At 49.2% G+C, this 17,123-nt stretch overlaps 1 protein-coding gene across 2 annotated transcripts in view; it reads right to left on the bottom strand.

Annotated features, from left to right (window-relative positions):
- Window positions 1-17,123, bottom strand: part of LOC119464122 (uncharacterized) — a 36,189-nt gene that overhangs the window by 18,147 nt on the left and 919 nt on the right. The window contains exon 1 of one of the 2 annotated variants that reach the window (XM_037724960.2): window positions 3,498-3,662. The exons of the other annotated variant lie outside the window; for it this stretch is intronic. Within the exon in view, the coding sequence (XP_037580888.1) occupies window positions 3,498-3,552 (55 nt within the window). The 5' untranslated portion in view covers window positions 3,553-3,662. Of the gene's footprint in view, window positions 1-3,497; window positions 3,663-17,123 lie in introns of those variants that run through there. 2 annotated transcript variants of the gene reach the window in all.

Genomic DNA, 17,123 nt, shown 5'->3' with positions numbered 1-17,123 from the left:
CAAAGATCCCTGACTGCTTCTCACGCTTTCCAGCAACTGCAGCTTATGTAACCGCAATATTTACCTGGAAACGCCGGTGGCGAACGCTATGCACGAAGCCAAGTTTTCTGGTAGAAACGCGGCCTCTTGCATGGGCCTATCCCGGAGGTAGTGCACAGCCATAGCCAAAAAGATTACATCATTTTCAAGTTTGTGTAACTGTTTGGCACTTTAGGTATTTCAGTCTGAAAAGATTTCACATAAAAGGTATGTGTTGTCGTGCGTTTCGTTTCCTCACATTTGTTTGGGGCCAGTCATTCTCAAAATTCCGAGGAATAACTTTGTCAAGAATGTACAACAAGGTATGTGCTACTTTAGTGATATAATGGTGTGGCAATATAACCCGCATATACCCGCATATATAGGCTACATATACCTAAATTCATCTGGAAATTACGAACAATAATACGGACAACGACGCCGGCATCGCAGTTTCTGCGACGTGGAGCCCTTAACGCTGTCGCGGTAATAATTCTGGAACAATATGGCGTGCCCCTAATCGAATTGTTGTGTTCAGACGTGAAACAACGTAATTTATTTTTAAATGATTCTTTTGAATTCAGCGCCATTGAAACAGAAACTTGCCATTGCAATTCCGGAACGATAATGATACAAGTTCGACTGTTTCCCCATCATCGAGTGTTGTTTCTGCTCCAGATCAATAGAGATAAATAGCCCGAGGTCTCACCCAACAGTGTGTACAAATGAAGCGCGGACCTTCGACCATCTTCGCTTATTGTCACCAGCACGTCTGTTCGGTCCCTCAACTTCTTCCCCATGCACTTTCGCCATAGCCTACTTACAAGCCTAAATCAGCATTTTCATCTAGGCATCAATTTCGCGCTCCTGTAATACTTACTCTTGCGATTGTAGAAATACTTATTTGTAATCGGGTTTTACCGCCTTATGTTCGCAGGACACTTTAACGCACAAGATTTCGCGACTAAATGCCCTATAGAGACATGCCTCGGGTTTCCTGTGTAATCGCCCCTGATTACGCTGAATGACACAGCATTGTCCAAGTTGCTTACGCGCCAATAAGCCCGAGTTAGTCCTATTGAAACCTTTTCAGATGAACATTGTTTGCTAAAGGTGACTTCGCTTCTCTTGTGGCAGGAGACGATGACCAATAGATTTATCCAAATGATACTGCGCTAACAATAGCCCCCGTTGCGTCATCGCGGAATTCAAGAAGATTTCTTTATTTTTAACACTTGAGCTAGTCTTTGTTCGTGCACGCGAACGTCATAAAAATAGCGCTCCGGCAACCACAGCAATTGAACATTCGTGTTAAATTTTTTTTTTACTCGTGATGAAAGGCGATAAAAAAATGAGCCTTGTTCCTCCGTTTGAGAGCAGCGTGCACTTTTGAGAAAAGTCTAGCAGACGTGCATTTGGCACGAAGCATTGAAGTCTGATTATCATTCCATCGCTACTCTGACAAATGTCAAACGTTCGTTAGGAGCCCTCAAAGAGCTTTATTTTAGAGAGACCTGCACTGTGTTTTGTTGTGACAGTCGTTGCAGGGACACTTCTGCTTGATTCACGGGAGAGCCATATTTTTACACTATTCCACCATGCAATGTATTATTTCTATATTTCACAACGTTTCTTTTTTTGTAAAACGAGATCAAGAAAGCGCAACGAGGGGAAAATCACTCTTTTCGAACAGAGTCGTGCGTCCTCTTCTCTGGCATTCATTCGTATGCGAGCAATGCATGACGAGAAAAGAAAGGCGCTAGGAGCCGTCAGAGGGCCGCCGCTAAAAGTTACTGTCAGATTGAGCAGTCACCGCTCTCACATAGATGTAAATGTAGAGCCTAGATGGTACTGGGCACATACTCACTCTGGGGGATTGGCCAAGAACCGGGTTGTTTGATATGCCAATAAGAAAACATAATTGCAAAATAATGTGAACAAAATTTGGGAATATGCAAGAATATGATAATTATTAGATAGAATAAATGTTATGATTCATGAGAACGAAGGAATAAATTAAAAGAAACAGACAGCTATTCTTATCGCTTTTAAAAAAATATAACGGAACCTTAAGCTCTGATTTTATAGTGTAAATCGTTCTGACCCTGCAATAAAATCCTGGATGCCATTCCCAACCTTCCCTTCGCTGTTCCCAACTGTCGGGGCCCCAAAATATTGTAAATTTTGAACATATAAGCCTGATCTAAAAAGCGGAGTGGTGTTTCAAATATGCCGAGCGGCGCAACCTCGTTCTATTCTTTCTGCAACCTTCATTATGTCACTTTTTCAGAGAACGCATAATTGCCCTCCCACACGGTTGCATCGCCGCAATCAAGCTTTTAATGGATACTTTCAGCGCCTTCGTTATTACTTCGAAAGTCATAGTCACAGAAAGCTGTGACACTATTTACCATTGTAAGGAGAAAAGTGCTTCACCGACTTTCGTCTTTTTCAGAAACGGTAACCTTGTAGGCGAACACACCATCATCATCCGTCACGAGAGAGGAATGCGACATTCAGCCGGCGGCACTGCGCTTCCTTAGGCCAAGGGCACAACTTGTCACAGTAGATCCGTGGCAAAGGCGACGAGCTCTTGAACACGAGGCAGCAGTTTGTCTGCATGACTGCGGAGCTTGCATTGCTATGTCGTGCAACACAAGAACATTATAATGTTCAAACAAACGTTCGAACACGTCAACGAAACGATCTTCCTTAAAATTAATTAGTTGCCTGCTTCAAGAGTGCCGCTTATAGCCCACCGTGCACCTACTGAACACGAACTCACAACGACTAGGTTCGCCGAAGAGTGCTGCCTGGGGATGATATAAACGCGGCAGTAAAACTAGACGCGTAAGCGAAAAGATATAAACCAAAGCAGAGAATGATGGAATGTGAACACTTCCATGTATACGGCATCAGTTCCATGTATACTTCACTTCCATGTATACGGCACCATGTATACGGCATCACGCACTGCGGTGAATCAGTATCTATAGCATACTGCTTTCTACACAAGGTAGAGGGTTGCATTTTAAAGTTTAAGGTTTGTTCCTATTAGATAAACGGGTGAAGGGGGTGGTACAAGTAAGAAGCTTCTACGCGTGAAAAGAGGTTCATGCTACTGTTGCAGTTTACCGATTTTACACAATTTTAAACTCGCATACGGCATCACATCGAGGTGACTGAATGGAACCGCGAAACACGAGAGTGAGCGTCGTGTTATATAGAAAAGAACCATAAATTAACTGTTAAGGGCCATCGGGTCCCTTTTTCTAAAGCACTATGCAAAAGACATCCACAATTTCATTTCTATACCTGTTACCCATTTCTATACCAGTCCCCCACTCCAACGCATTTCACGTAACTACACGTGGTTCATTTTGCAGTTGAAGCCCATAAATCAATCAGTCAACCAACCGATCAGTGAATCCTACTATTGTTTCACAAGAAGACGATGTCGAAGCGTATTCGATGCTCACCGTAAGCAGTCGCGAAGAGAGCCACAAGCCACGTGCGCGTCGCCGGAGAATGCATTTCGACGGTCGCTGCTGGCCGCACTCAGGCCTCGACGATAAGCGGCGCGCTCGACGGAGCCCTAATTTGTCTTCGTCTCCGCGCTTGCGCGGTGTCACTGCCAGGCCAAACTGTCGCATCGCTTGGAGTGCCAGGCCCGTGGTGCTTTTTATCTGCGTCTCAATTTTTGCCATTTTGCTGAGCCACGCACACGTGTCTAGTGCGTGTCTCTCACGCACGAGGCGCGTGCACGTGGTTCGTGACGTCGGTTGAAGGTAAAACGGTAGGGGAGGGCGGGGGGGTTAATTACGCAATCACGTCCACGAAGGAGAAGAACCACGCCCCCAGAATCACCGCCGACAAATGAACTCCAAACGTGAACCTCAAGTTCCTAACCCGTTGGCTTCTTTCACAACCATTTGCAAGAATTGCAAGTTCCTTGTTGTCACGGGCGTTTTCAAAACGTCGTTCAATGGACGTGACCTCGCTGTGTGCAGCCAATCCGGCTCGGGATCTCCACCTTAGCACAAAAATAGAACTGCATTGCGCAGCTGTCTGCCCGATAGCGGGCTTGCCACGCACCAGGGCACTGCTAGGCCACTTGAACTTTCTCGGTGATGTTAACTCGTTAACTATTAAAAGGAAAACGTGGCTGCAGCATTTGACATCCCCGGGATTGCTGATTGTGTGCGCTTCTGCAGTATTAGGTTGTCAAGGGCTTATTTTCGAGACAACGCATACTATGAACAACAATATTCGTCTTATGTGTTTCGATTGTGGCAAGCGTGCTTCGGTCAAGATATTTTCTTTATTTGCTCATGTGAGTTTACAGTTTTCGGTAAGTTTTTATGCCATCAAAGATTAACGATTCTTCTAATTGTCGCATGCCATTTATTTATTGATACTGCAATCCCGGTGTCGGCATTATAGTAGGGTGGGAAAAAGAATTAAGCAGTTTCACAAAACTGGAAAAACGTAAACAAAAGAAATAAGGGTGCAGGTTAAAGCTCTGCAGCCAGCCTCAGGAATACAACATTTGAACAAGATATCAAACAGTAAAAATAAAATACTATAATAGTACAGTAAAGTTATGAAATGCTGTAACACACACTAGGTAATATGTTGTGCGAATAATGTCAGTGACGGTTGCAACACTTCATTGTTAGTGAGGTTATTCCAATTGGTTCGTGGAAGAAATGGGTATTTAAAACAGGTAATACGGATGAGAAAAGAAGCTAAAGCTAGCGGATTTCGTTGTCCGGTCGCGTACCGTGACGAAAAATGAATTAAATTGGTGTGTTCAGTTCTGTAGTATCCTTTAATTAATTGGCACAGGAATTTAGGTCTTGCAGAATGATTTCGCTCATTTATTGTCGGCAGACTAGCTTTGATTAAAAGATGTGTTACCGATGTATGTCGATATTTATTACAAATGTATCGAGCAGCCCACTTCTGTTTATGTTAACAAAACATGTTAACATCTCTACTTTGTTTATGTTAGTCTTAGTGAATGGGTCTCAAATGACAGCAGCATAATCTTTCGACGGTCATAATTTCGACGGTCGCCATATACCGCAACTTGCACCCAGGGGTAACGAAGAAGCATAAAAAAGAATATTTAAAATGGACCATAGTATAACTTGGGACGTCATTCGGAGTAGAAGATATATATATATATATATATATATATATATTTTAATTTCTACATTTGTAGGTTTCACGCCATGAAAGCTTTGCTTGATCGGTGGCCAGTTTCCTCTAGTTATGTCAGACAAGAGTAAAAGTTTTATTACATTGGGGGTGAGACGTCTGTTCTCAAAATTACATCGACAAAAGGCAAAAACTATCCCTTGGTCTTTGATGTGCCATATTACGAAAAGGAAAAACACCAATTTGGCTAATACTGCGAATGTCAAATCATGTATCAGCATTAAGTATAATGTTACATTGATCACCGCAGCGCCGTGTTTCTTACCTGTATAAGTATTTTTAAACCTAGACGAACTTCCAATTCTGCTTCAAGTTAAGGATCCAAATAATGTTAGCATCGGCGCAAGTGTTGCCATATCTACAGATTTCTGAAGATCTGTGCAGATTTAGACAGGTGTACGTACACTAACTAAGCATTTTCTTTTTTTTTAGTTTTAATGGAGCCACACCAGTATTTGTTTGTTTTTTCTTTATTTCGTTTGTTTCATCATTGGCCAGCGTAGACCATTCATAACTAATGGCAGCGATTGACGTGATGACCTGCATTCGAATTCACAAAACTGGTCAATCGTAGATTAGTACTATTTGGGATTGTCCAGCGGTCATCGCTAAAAATATGCCCACGTGTATTATTAGCAGGAAGTGTTACGAACACTTCAAGCGTAAGAAATCCTTCTGTGAAGTTCCAGGATCCATATTCACATAAAGCTCTTACACTTTATTTATTCTCAAGAGGAAGCTCCAGGCAACCTTAATGCTAGACATATAACTTACGAAAACTGCTGACCAATGACAAAGAGCACTTACGCACAAAAAGCTTTGTGATTATGGCCAGATTCTTGAAACTCCGCTTGTTTAACCGCGATCTTTCAATGGCTGGGACCTTATATGTCGTGAGACAACGGCCTAGTGCACCTATCTCATTGGACGGTGCATGTTGGACGGCCCTAAAGTGCAGTTGCGTATGAATATCGTTGATGCGGCTCCAGGGCCAGTTTACGTTCCAAATGATGGAACATTCAAAGAACGTCCATATGCTAGAGCTGGTCCTAATAGCAGCCATTAACCATTCATGCTATAGAACATACCCTTAGCAAAGCCAATGAAGAACAGCTTTTACGAACGGAACGTATTATGAATTGTCCACTGGGACCCGTAGTCACAAAAGCGTTTCTAAGCTGGAACTGTTCGTGAAAGCCGATTATAGCCAATCGTGGTGATCTACATACGATTATCAAAGGCGGCCGCCTAACAGCAGAAATCAGTTACGAATGAAACGATTTGTGAATTCAGCCCTAGATTTGCTTTCTATTCATGGTGCCACCTAGTATCCTTGGTGGTTCCGAGCACTATTTCACTAGAATGTCCGGCATAGTTTTTTTTTTTTGTTTGCTTCTATATGTAGACCATATTTACCCCTACACGGTCCAATGCACAACCCAGATATATTGAATCTGAAGGTTGTCACAAAAGTATGCGATATACGAAATAAACATTTATATAAACATTTACAAGGGGATTTTACTGCTGCTCGTTATATACAATAATTCGATATATGTGGGTTATAACCGCGATATATAAGGTTTGACTGTAATTCTCAATTCTACTCTGAATAAATATGTTCGTGCGTTTTTACATGCAATGCCATCGGACTGTAAAACCGGGACGGTAGGAACAATGCTTGACTGCCGAATTCTTCATGCACATTCCGTTTAGCAGTATAATAATTAAATGTATTGAATAAAAAATATCCGTTGGGCGCAGTCTCTCCACGAAGGTTATGACGCTTACAAATAGATCGGGCCGACCACTTCTCTATACACATCTGCATGTCGCGCTTGTTGCGAAGACAGTTCTTGCAGTAAATTCGGCTATATCAGAGAACACGCATTTAGCTGCCTTTATTCGTCCTGTGCAAAGTGCAATGAGCCAATCAGCAAAGTGTGATGTCTCTTTCGGTAGTCCGTAAAAGTAATCGATACAATCAAATAAATAACGGCTATTGTTATATTTGGACAGTTCCAGCTGGCGTCAAGCCTCGTAGCGAAAGATTCTCCGCAGTATTTCGCACGGAGTGATCACACGTCATTTAGGGAAATTCAGCAAGGAATTTGGCGTACACTTCTCACCTTTTAGCTCGTAAAACACATCTTTTCATAGTCTCTGACAGAAATATAATATATTTTTCCCACATTTTGCTCTTCGCTGCCTCCAATGTGGGCAACATTATTGATATCTGAGGATCAAGATTTGACAAGACCGTTCACTCAAGCTATTCACAGTCCTACTGAAACCGAGGTTTAAGGAGTAGTACGTTTGCTAACATGGGGTGAAACACTTGAGAGGCGGAATGGTTAGCCCAAAAGCATAAGTATTAACCCATGTGCTTAATGTGAAAGTTCCTGCGATGATGGACGACGAAGTGTTTTTTATTGCGATAGCAATTATATGGACACTCCAAAGCAGATTTCTGCCGTCGGCGTCGCCGTCGCCGTAGCCGTCGCCGTCGCCGTGAGGTTCCGTATGACGTCAATGGAGATGAAATCGTCGCCGCGCGCCGAACGCTGTATGTGCGCGTGAAAGGGCGCGAGGGACGCGCGCTTTCACGGGGAGTGAACCCACGGCGGAGAACAAACGCGCGTTCTGCGCCGTGCTCTCTTAAGGGCTGCAGAAGTAGGCGTCTCTTTCCTCCTTTACAATCACCATATATGTAAGCAAACGCGCCTTCTTCCGGCCGCACGAAAGGCCGTGGGGGGGGGGGGGGGGGGGTGAGGGAAGGGAGGCGGCGCTTAGCTGCGGCACCAAGTACCTATTTATATCCGAGGCTCCGGCAACAGTCACCAACGCCGCACGCATTTTGTGCGAACGCGGGCAAAACGCTGACGGCGTCGGCAACAGTTCTGCGCGTTGCTGGGGCTGCTGCGTGTCCAAATTTATACAGCTGATAAAACTACTAACCTTACTCCGTATAGCTCTCTACAAAGTTGCTATCGCAATTGATGCTTCGCCTTTCAGGTGAAACTGCGACAACTTTTTATTTATTCATTTATTCAAAATACTTACAGGCCCGAAGAATGGGCATTGGGTAAGGGCAGGTTCAACATTTTACATAGCAGAAGGAGCATACAATTATACAAAACCTAAGAACAATTTGTTAGTAATAATGCAATGAAGAATCAAGTCTACACGACGTCTAAAGTCCTCACATTTATTTCAGCCAAAAGAACCACGGTAATAATTTGAATGCGACACTCCAAGCGCGCCATCTGAACAGCTCCTCAGCATTTCCAGAAATGAGAGAAATTGACACTGGCAAAGTTTAGGGAGTGATGAATTTCGACCAGTTTGACACAGAAAAGCAAAAATCGACATCCGAAGAGTGCAGCTGTGACACCTGTGGTAGACACCCATGAGTGAGACACCCATGAGACACCTACGGTGATGCGCCAACAACACGCCCGCCACTTACGGGCGTCTAATGAGCGTCACAGTTGCGTTGTTCGGCTGTTGACTTTCCCCTTTCTATGTGAAATTGGCCGCAATTTATTACGCGATAAAAATTTGCAGGGTTAATATTTTGCATTTCTGGAAACGGTTACGGCCTGTTCGGATGACGCTCTTCCCATGTTCCATTACAATTTTTACTATTTTAGGCAATTTCTAACGCATTACTTAACACACCCGGTATATTAACTTGAATGATCAGCTTGGCATGAAACGACCGCATGATCTTGAGGGAAACGTGGCGCTATACATCGGTGCCAATAGCCGTAAACGCTAATGCGTAAATTTAACGTTGTACGCCAGTTGGGTGTATTCGAAGCTCAGTCCTATGATGCGACTCTTGTGATATTTTTTTCTGCACTATAAAAATATGTCCTGTGATATGTATACCCTCCGTATTCAGTGAAGATCCACCAATACTGAGCTTTGCATTTGAAACTTTGAGGACAGCCTAAGAAATTTATAGCAAGCTCAAGGCAATGTAATGATCCACGTGATTAATGTAAAGATTTAGATACATACGCAAAATATTCTGTGCGAAAATATGCAAAAAACATCTGGGAAAGCAAAATATGAGATGGCGGACGTTAGGAATTTCAATGCGTGAGCAGTCTAGTACTTAGCTGCGATATCTGGTCATCTATTTAATTACAACATGAGATAATAATCAATCATTAATTGGGTGCAACGAAAGCCTAATTTTGCTTTATCGTTCACAACGTGACGGGTATCAGGGCCTAGAAAGTACAGCTCTGGCTCGTTTCCCCCGTAGAGCTGTGACTACTCAAAGAAAACAAGTGTTCTTCAAGCAACACACGCAAAAACCACACTTGAAACGATTTCTTTCACCATGCAGTTCGCGCCCTAGATAACGAACGGTAATAGTTTTAAATATCAAATGACAAACAGGAGAACGAACTTCCAGAAAATAAATACCCTCAAAGGTACGCAGAGCTCACGCGTCTTATTATCCCAAATACCACAAGTTCGACATATTTACTTAATCACCGAGCCCACGAGGGCCCTTTCCATCTATGCCTCAGTTTATAAATAACGTGAGTCTAAATCGTCTGGGTTATTTAAATCTATTGAACTTCAGAGCTCTCATTAGTAATCACACACACACACAAGATCTTTTTAGCAAACGCAACAACTACGCACCACGCAAGAAACTCAGAGTACGACCACATTCTTCGGAATCGACATCACCGATACAAACAAACTCACTCCCTGTCAACAGCTCGTCCACAGCATAAAACAAACATGAGCCAATTTCTGTGTCTGTCGTCCAGACCACCAGCCACATCCCGGTTTTTATCGCCACCTGTGTATTTGTTCTTTTCACGCCTAAAATTCAAGAGAAGAGAAACTATGGAGCACCCTATTTGGATACAGCAGAGAAATACACCCCCCCCCCCCCAACTTTCTGTGGCGCCTTCATGCTGCTAGCCAAGGAACATTCCGTACGAACTGGGACCCTTTGGCCGAGAGAAACATAAATCATTCTTGCTTTTGGCACGTCGCATTTGATTATGAGTTGATTCTTTCGTCTCTACGGCGCAAAAAGAGGCTTAGAATGCTCTCCGCGCGCACTTCGCGAGGTCCTAGAACGTGCTGAAAAGCTCGCGTGCCGCCGGAGGTTGCCCAATGCGCACTCTGAACGTGGACGCGCTAATCACGTGATAAAAGACACGTGGAAAAACAACTTGATACGTCCCCATCAGCCTCAAAGCGCGCCATAACCTTAACAATGCTGGGAGTGTGTACTATGTAGAACATACCTCTACTCTGGGGCGCGTATTCCCAAAAGGCTCTTACGGTAGCAATGTTCGAGAGAGAACATTTCAACTGATTCTGGTGCTGGGCATGTCATTAATGAGGGTTACAGGCCAAACGCAAACAGTCCTTCGAACGAAAAGCTTTATGAATTCGCCCTTCCTCTCATCGAACTCACAAAGCTTTTCGTTCGTAAATCATTTTTGCCATTGGCTGGCTCTCTTTGCTATTGATGTGACCGGCAGCATGATCGGCTGGTATTTGCTCTTACGAACAATTCCTCGGTAAGGGCTTTTTATTGCGATAGCAATTATATGGACACTCAAAAGCAGATTTGTGCCGTCGCCGTCGCCGTGAGGTTCCGTATGACGTCATTTGGAGATGAAATCGTCGCCGCGCGCCGAACGCTGTATGTGCGAGTGAAAGGGCGCGAGGGGCGCGTCTTTCACGGAGAGGGGAACGCGGGTGGCGCTCGAAGACGGCGGACGCTCTCCGCATCGGCTCCGTCAATAATCACCGATTATTGCGGTGCTTCACGCCAGTGTCCCAAAATTCTGGACTCATCGTCACTGCCAAATTCTCTGCTTCACCCGGATACCACCCGCGCCCAGGTGGGCCCATTTTTCGGCAACTTCTGCGTGTTTGATCTCCACGACGGCTCCCCGCCGGGCTTGACGTTCCGTTAGGCCTAGCTCCGCATCGCCCGGGTTTTCCCGGCGTGATGGCGGACGCCACCACGGTTACGGGTTATGACCCGACCTCACTTCGGGTCGTGACGATGGAGACCACCTCCTCGGACCAAGCCATGCCCTCGGAGCACGAGTATTTAGCCGACATGGTGAAACTCTGGCAACGGAAGCAATCCCAGGCCGCGGCTCCGCCCAAGGGCCAAGGGTCGCGCGCCGCCACCCTGCCACAGGTGGCTGCCTCCGGCTCGTCCACGCGCCGCTCTCCAGACGGAACGCGCACCGCACCACCTTCCCCGCCGAGGCGTCAACCCAAGTGGCGACCCCGCCATACTCCTCGTCTCTCCCGTGACGACTACATCGTCGTGCTGAAGCCTCGCGCTCCTTTGAGCTCAAGTCGGTCCTCCCGTCCGATCGTGCCGGCGACGCGATTCCTGCATACCTGGGAGAACACTCGTCCACCTCTTTCCACGTGTGGCCAGTGTGGGACCAAAACGTTCTCGTGTGCAGTGTCACCTCGTTACCTATGGCGCAGCGCCTACTTGGGGACATCCAGTTGCCGGTGGGAGACCAGCAGCTCCCTTTTCGGGGCCATGCCAAGGCGTCCGGGGATATCTGCCGGGGTGTCATCACCATCAACCCGGCTGAAACCCCACAGCGCATCAAATCAGAACTAAAATGGTCGCAAGGCTCTATCCTGGCGGTCCGCAAACTCGGTGACTCTACTGCAGCGGTGGTGACCTTCGAGGGCACGAAACTCCCCCGCTTCATCTTCTACCACAGTGTCGTGGCCTACGTGCGCCCGTACAAGAAGACAATCCCGGCCTGTTCCCTCTGCGGCACCATTGGGCATCGACCCTCGGCCTGCCCGCGACCCACTCCCGGTCGCTGTACCCGCTGTGGCACTCAAGTCCAAGTGACTTCGGAAGGCCTAGCTGAACACGAATGTAACCCGACATGCCTTCTCTGCTCCGGCCCGCATGAAACCGGCGCTCGGGGATGTCCAGGGAAATATCGGAAACCTACACCACCATCGACCTCGAAGCCACCTGCACCCCCGTCACCGGGCACGCGAGCGGCTTCCCAACCCAAGCCTGGATCACGTCTCCAGACCCCGGCGAACCCACCGCCGACCACCTCAGTGCACTACCCGCCGCTTGTCGTGGCGCCACCTCAGGTGAGCAGCTGGGCAGGGATTACTGCTCCTCAGCCTCTCCCTCCCTCCCCCCCTCCTTCTCTAGAGCTCTCCGCTCTACGAAAACAGAACGCTCTTCTTCAGCGGCAAATCGCAGCTCTCACTAAGCAGGTGGCAACTTTCCAACTGCAACAACAGAAACTGGCAGGACCCCCCACTGCCGCCCCAGTTGTTAAACCCGTTGACCCTCAGCCTAGCCCTCGCGCTACGCCCACCCCGCGTACTCCCCCCGCTCCCCCGGCTTCGTCCACGGCGCCGGCTGCTCAACCAGTTACTGGGGCACCTCAGAGCCCTCTTTCTATAGACCACACCCTGCCGCTCGAGGACCGTATTACTCGTCTAGAAAATGCGGTCCTCTACCAAATTTCCACCATTAATGTACCATACATTGTAGCTGAGGTGGTTCAGGCGGTTCAGGCCTGGGCTCTCACCCAGTTCCGCACCAGATCATCTCGCTCGCGCTCGGCCTCCACGAGCAGCAGCTCTGCCCCACGTCGACGCAAAGTTGCCGGTTCCTCTTCCCCGGCCATCAACCCGGCTTCCATCCCCCTTCCTGCTCCCCAAGGCCAGGGGCAGGGCATGGAGGATGACCCATAAAATTTTGGATTTTCATCATGGCGACTCCTTCATCTACACATTCACCATCATCTCAATTCGAAATCATCCAGTGGAACTCCAGGGGCTTCGGGAACAGGCGAAAGCGCTCGCATCTTCTCCTCTTCCTTCAATCTCGGGGCTCTCTCCCTTCCGTTCTTGCCCTCCAAGAAACCGGTCCAAACCCTACCCTTTCAGGCTACTGCTCCTATATAGGCGGCACCACCACCAGTCTCCTCGTTCACAAATCATATACGGCTGTTCAGGTCGATCTAGACCTTGACCTTCCCTATGATTACTGCATGGTCTCCGTTCTTCCCCAGAAGCGCGGGGCCCAGTCAATCCATATTCTCAACGTGTACTGTCCCCCGCACCTTCAACGGGTCACTTTCGCGGAACTCTTCTATCGGGCTCTCCAAGCGGCGGCTCGGCAACCCCTTGTGGTGGTTGGAGACTTCAATGCTCCTAGCCCACACTGGGGGTACCACTATGAAAAGGCTCGGGGCCGCAAGCTTAAGGAGCTTATCTCTACTCTCGGTTTCACGCTGCTCACCGACCCAGCGCATCCCACACGCCTGGGAAATTCAGTGACACGCGATACCTGCCCGGACCTCTCGCTCACACGAAACATTAGACATGTTACGTGGGAGAACCTCGAAGACACTCTTGACAGTGATCATTTCCTGCTTCGGATTGCCTTCCCGACGCAGAAAATGCGCCAAATCCGGGGCCCAGCCCGCATCACGGACTGGTCAGCTTTTCGCACTACGCCATTCCCCCTGCTCCCATCCCCGCAGGACTACCAGGCATGGGCATCATACGCCCTCCACACACATCAATCATACACCCGATGCATTTGTACCTCCACCTCAGCCCCCGCAGTAGATCCCCACCTCCTCCACCTTTGGGAGGCACGGCACAGCCTTACCCGCCGATGGCGACGATACAAGCTAAATCGTACTCTTCGCTCCCGCATACAGGCGCTTACCGCGGAAGCAGCTGACTACTCTGCACAGCTTGCGGACACAAATTGGGTCGATACCTGCATGAAGGCAGCAGGTCAAATGAGCTCCAAGAGTACGTGGCGGCTCTTTAGGAGCCTTCTGGATCCTTCCACTACCCGCGGGGAAACACAACGACAGCTTCGTCGCGTCTACTATGCCTACCAGGGCCCAACGAGCCAACTCGCGAACGACCTCTGCGACCGCTATCTGTGTCGTACCGTCGACCCCAAGGGCCCGGACTACGTCTACTCCGGGCTCCCCAACCCCGAACTCGACGCCCCCTTCACGCTTCTCGATCTTCGGGCGGCGCTGGCCAAAATGAAGCGAGGTACTGCCCCAGGCCGGGATGGTATTACGGTCACTCTCCTGGCCAACCTTCCCGACTCAGCATACCTCTCGCTCTTACATTTAATCAACACAGTATGGGAGGGAGAACCCCTCCCCGCGGAATGGATCACTTCGGTGGTCACATTCATTCCCAAACCCGGTAAGCCCGTCAGCATTGAGGCATTGCGCCCCATCTCGCTCACCTCCTGTGCGGGCAAGCTCATGGAGACCATGGTCCGCGACCGTCTCTCCGCATATCTGGAAGGGAAAGGCGTCTTTGCTGACTCGATGTTTGGGTTTCGCTCACATCTGTCGGCACAGGACGTCCTTCTCCAACTCCAGCACGACATCATTGTACCTAATACTATGCGCCGCAATGACAAAGCCGTTCTGGCCCTCGATCTCCGAGGCGCCTTCGACAATGTCAAACACAGTAGTACTCTTACCAACCTTAGCACCACGAATTGCGGATCTAGAGCTTTCGGGTACATCTGTGCATTCCTCTCACATCGCACCGCTTTCATCCGCATCGACTCTGCAGAGCACGGTACGTACCCACTAGGCACCCGGGGTACACCACAGGGAGCGGTCCTCTCCCCGCTCCTCTTCAATCTAGCCATGCTCCAACTTCCTTCGCTCCTCGCCCAGGTAGAGGACATACACCACGCTTTATACGCAGATGACATTACCATCTGGACCAACTCGGGCTCCCCAGCACAAATTGAAGACCGCATGCAGCGCGCGGCTCTTATTGTGGACACCTATGCCTCATCATGTGGCCTGGAATGTTCCCCTACCAAATCATCTCTTCTCTCAATCTCACCTCTACCGCCACCTCAGATATATCTACCGTCTGGCCCGATACAGGTCGTCTCGGAAATTCGCATATTAGGCCTCCACATCTCCTCTACTCTCAACCCTGGTTCTACCATTGCCCGTCTCCGACGCACTAGCGAGCAGGTTAGCCGTATGATTCGGCGGGTCTCCACCAAACGTGGCGGCCTCCGCGGCTGGCACTCCCTCCGCTTGGCTCAAGCGTTTGTGACCAGCAGAGTCCTTTACGCCACTCCCTACCTTCGCTTGCGTCGCCACCACGAGAACCAGCTGGACGCACTGCTCCGCTCGGTTCACAAGCGAGCACTAGACCTTCCCATTGCTACCTCCAATCGCCGCTTTGCGGCCTTGGGAGTACACAACTCGTATGACGAGTTGCGGGAGGCCCATCTCGTCAACCAAGTCAATCGCCTGTCCCAGACGACTCCTGGGCGCCGCCTTCTGGATAGGCTCTCACTGAACCCGATATCTACCCCACTTTCCCCTGCTTCCGTCCCGGAGCTATGGCGGCACAAACTTTGGGTTGAACCTCTTCCTCGCAACATGGATCCCACTCAACACAATGGCAGACGCCTAGCCCGAGCACACTCTCTTCACACTCGGTACTCCAATTCTCCTGGCGTCTTCTATGTAGATATCTCGGGACCAACTCCCTCCGGACACTTTACGGCCGCAGTGATCTCTGAGGGCCACCACATTGATGGCCTCTCTTTCCGCTCGCCGGACACAACACAGGCCGAAGAGGTGGCCATCGCTTTGGCCGCCTCTCACCCGACCTCAAGGGTCATTATCACGGACTCGCGCTACGCCTGTTCCCGATACCTCCAGGGTACCATAGCTCCTCTGGCCGCCCACCTTCTTCGGGCGGCCTCATGGCGCTTTGAGCCTCACTCCATCCGCATCGTCTGGTCTCCTGGCCACGCGGGTCTCCCCGGTAACGAAGCGGCGCATGCCGCTGCCTGCGTCTCTTCCTCCCGGGCCGTTACCACCTCCGACTCTGCGTCTACCCCAGACACCTCAGCTCTTACGCAGTACCGCGCATTCTAGAGCATTATCGCAGCTCACGCCGCCTTTACCCAGACCCTGCACGGGGCCCTCTCTAAAGCGGATGAAAGACTTCTGAGACGCTTGCAGACTAACACCTTCTTGTGTCCTGCGGCCGCCCAGCATTCATGCCGGGTATACACGGCTACTGTGCGCATTGTGGGGTCCTGGGCCGACACCTATCACATGATGGCAGTATGCCCCTCCATACCCCTTCCTTTTTCATCCCCCTTCCCCCTACCCACAAGAGAGGCTTGGGAGGAGTTCCTGCTTGGCTGCTCTACCCTGGACGCTCAACGCTCCCTGGTGGCCCGCGCCCGAGCGGCGATCATTTCCAGTGGACTTCCGGAATAGGGAGACCACCCAAGTGCTTCTGTAGAGCAACTCTCTGTACTTTTCTGATTAAATGTTTCCCTCGTTTCGCTCGCTCCCCACTTCCTCCCTTAACCACAACCACCATCCCGGCCTGTTCCCTCTGCGCACCATTGGGCATCGACCCTCGGCTGCCCGCGACCGACTCCGTAGCTGTACCCGCTGTGGCACTCAAGTCCAAGTGCTTCGGAGGCCTAGCTGAACGCGAATTTACCCGACATCCTTCTCTTCTCCGGCCGCATGACCCGTCGCTCGGGATTTCCAGTGAAATATCGATACCTACACCACCATCGCCTCGAAGCCACCTGCACCCCCGTCACCGGGAACGTGAGCGGTTCCCAACCAAGCCTGGATCACTTCTCCAGCCCGGCGAACCCACCGCCGACCACCTCAGTGCACTACCCGCCGCTTGTCGTGGCCCACCTCAGGTGAGCACTGGGCAGGAATTCTGCTCCTCACCGCTCCCCCCTCCCCCCTCCTTCTCCAGAGCTCTCCGCTCTCCGAAAACAGAACGCTCTCTCCAGCGGCAAATCGCAGCTCTCATAA

This window comes from Dermacentor silvarum, chromosome 9, assembly GCF_013339745.2.
Source record: "Dermacentor silvarum isolate Dsil-2018 chromosome 9, BIME_Dsil_1.4, whole genome shotgun sequence".
NCBI lineage: Eukaryota > Metazoa > Arthropoda > Arachnida > Ixodida > Ixodidae > Dermacentor > Dermacentor silvarum.
This window is presented reverse-complemented; position numbering and strand designations above follow the sequence as displayed.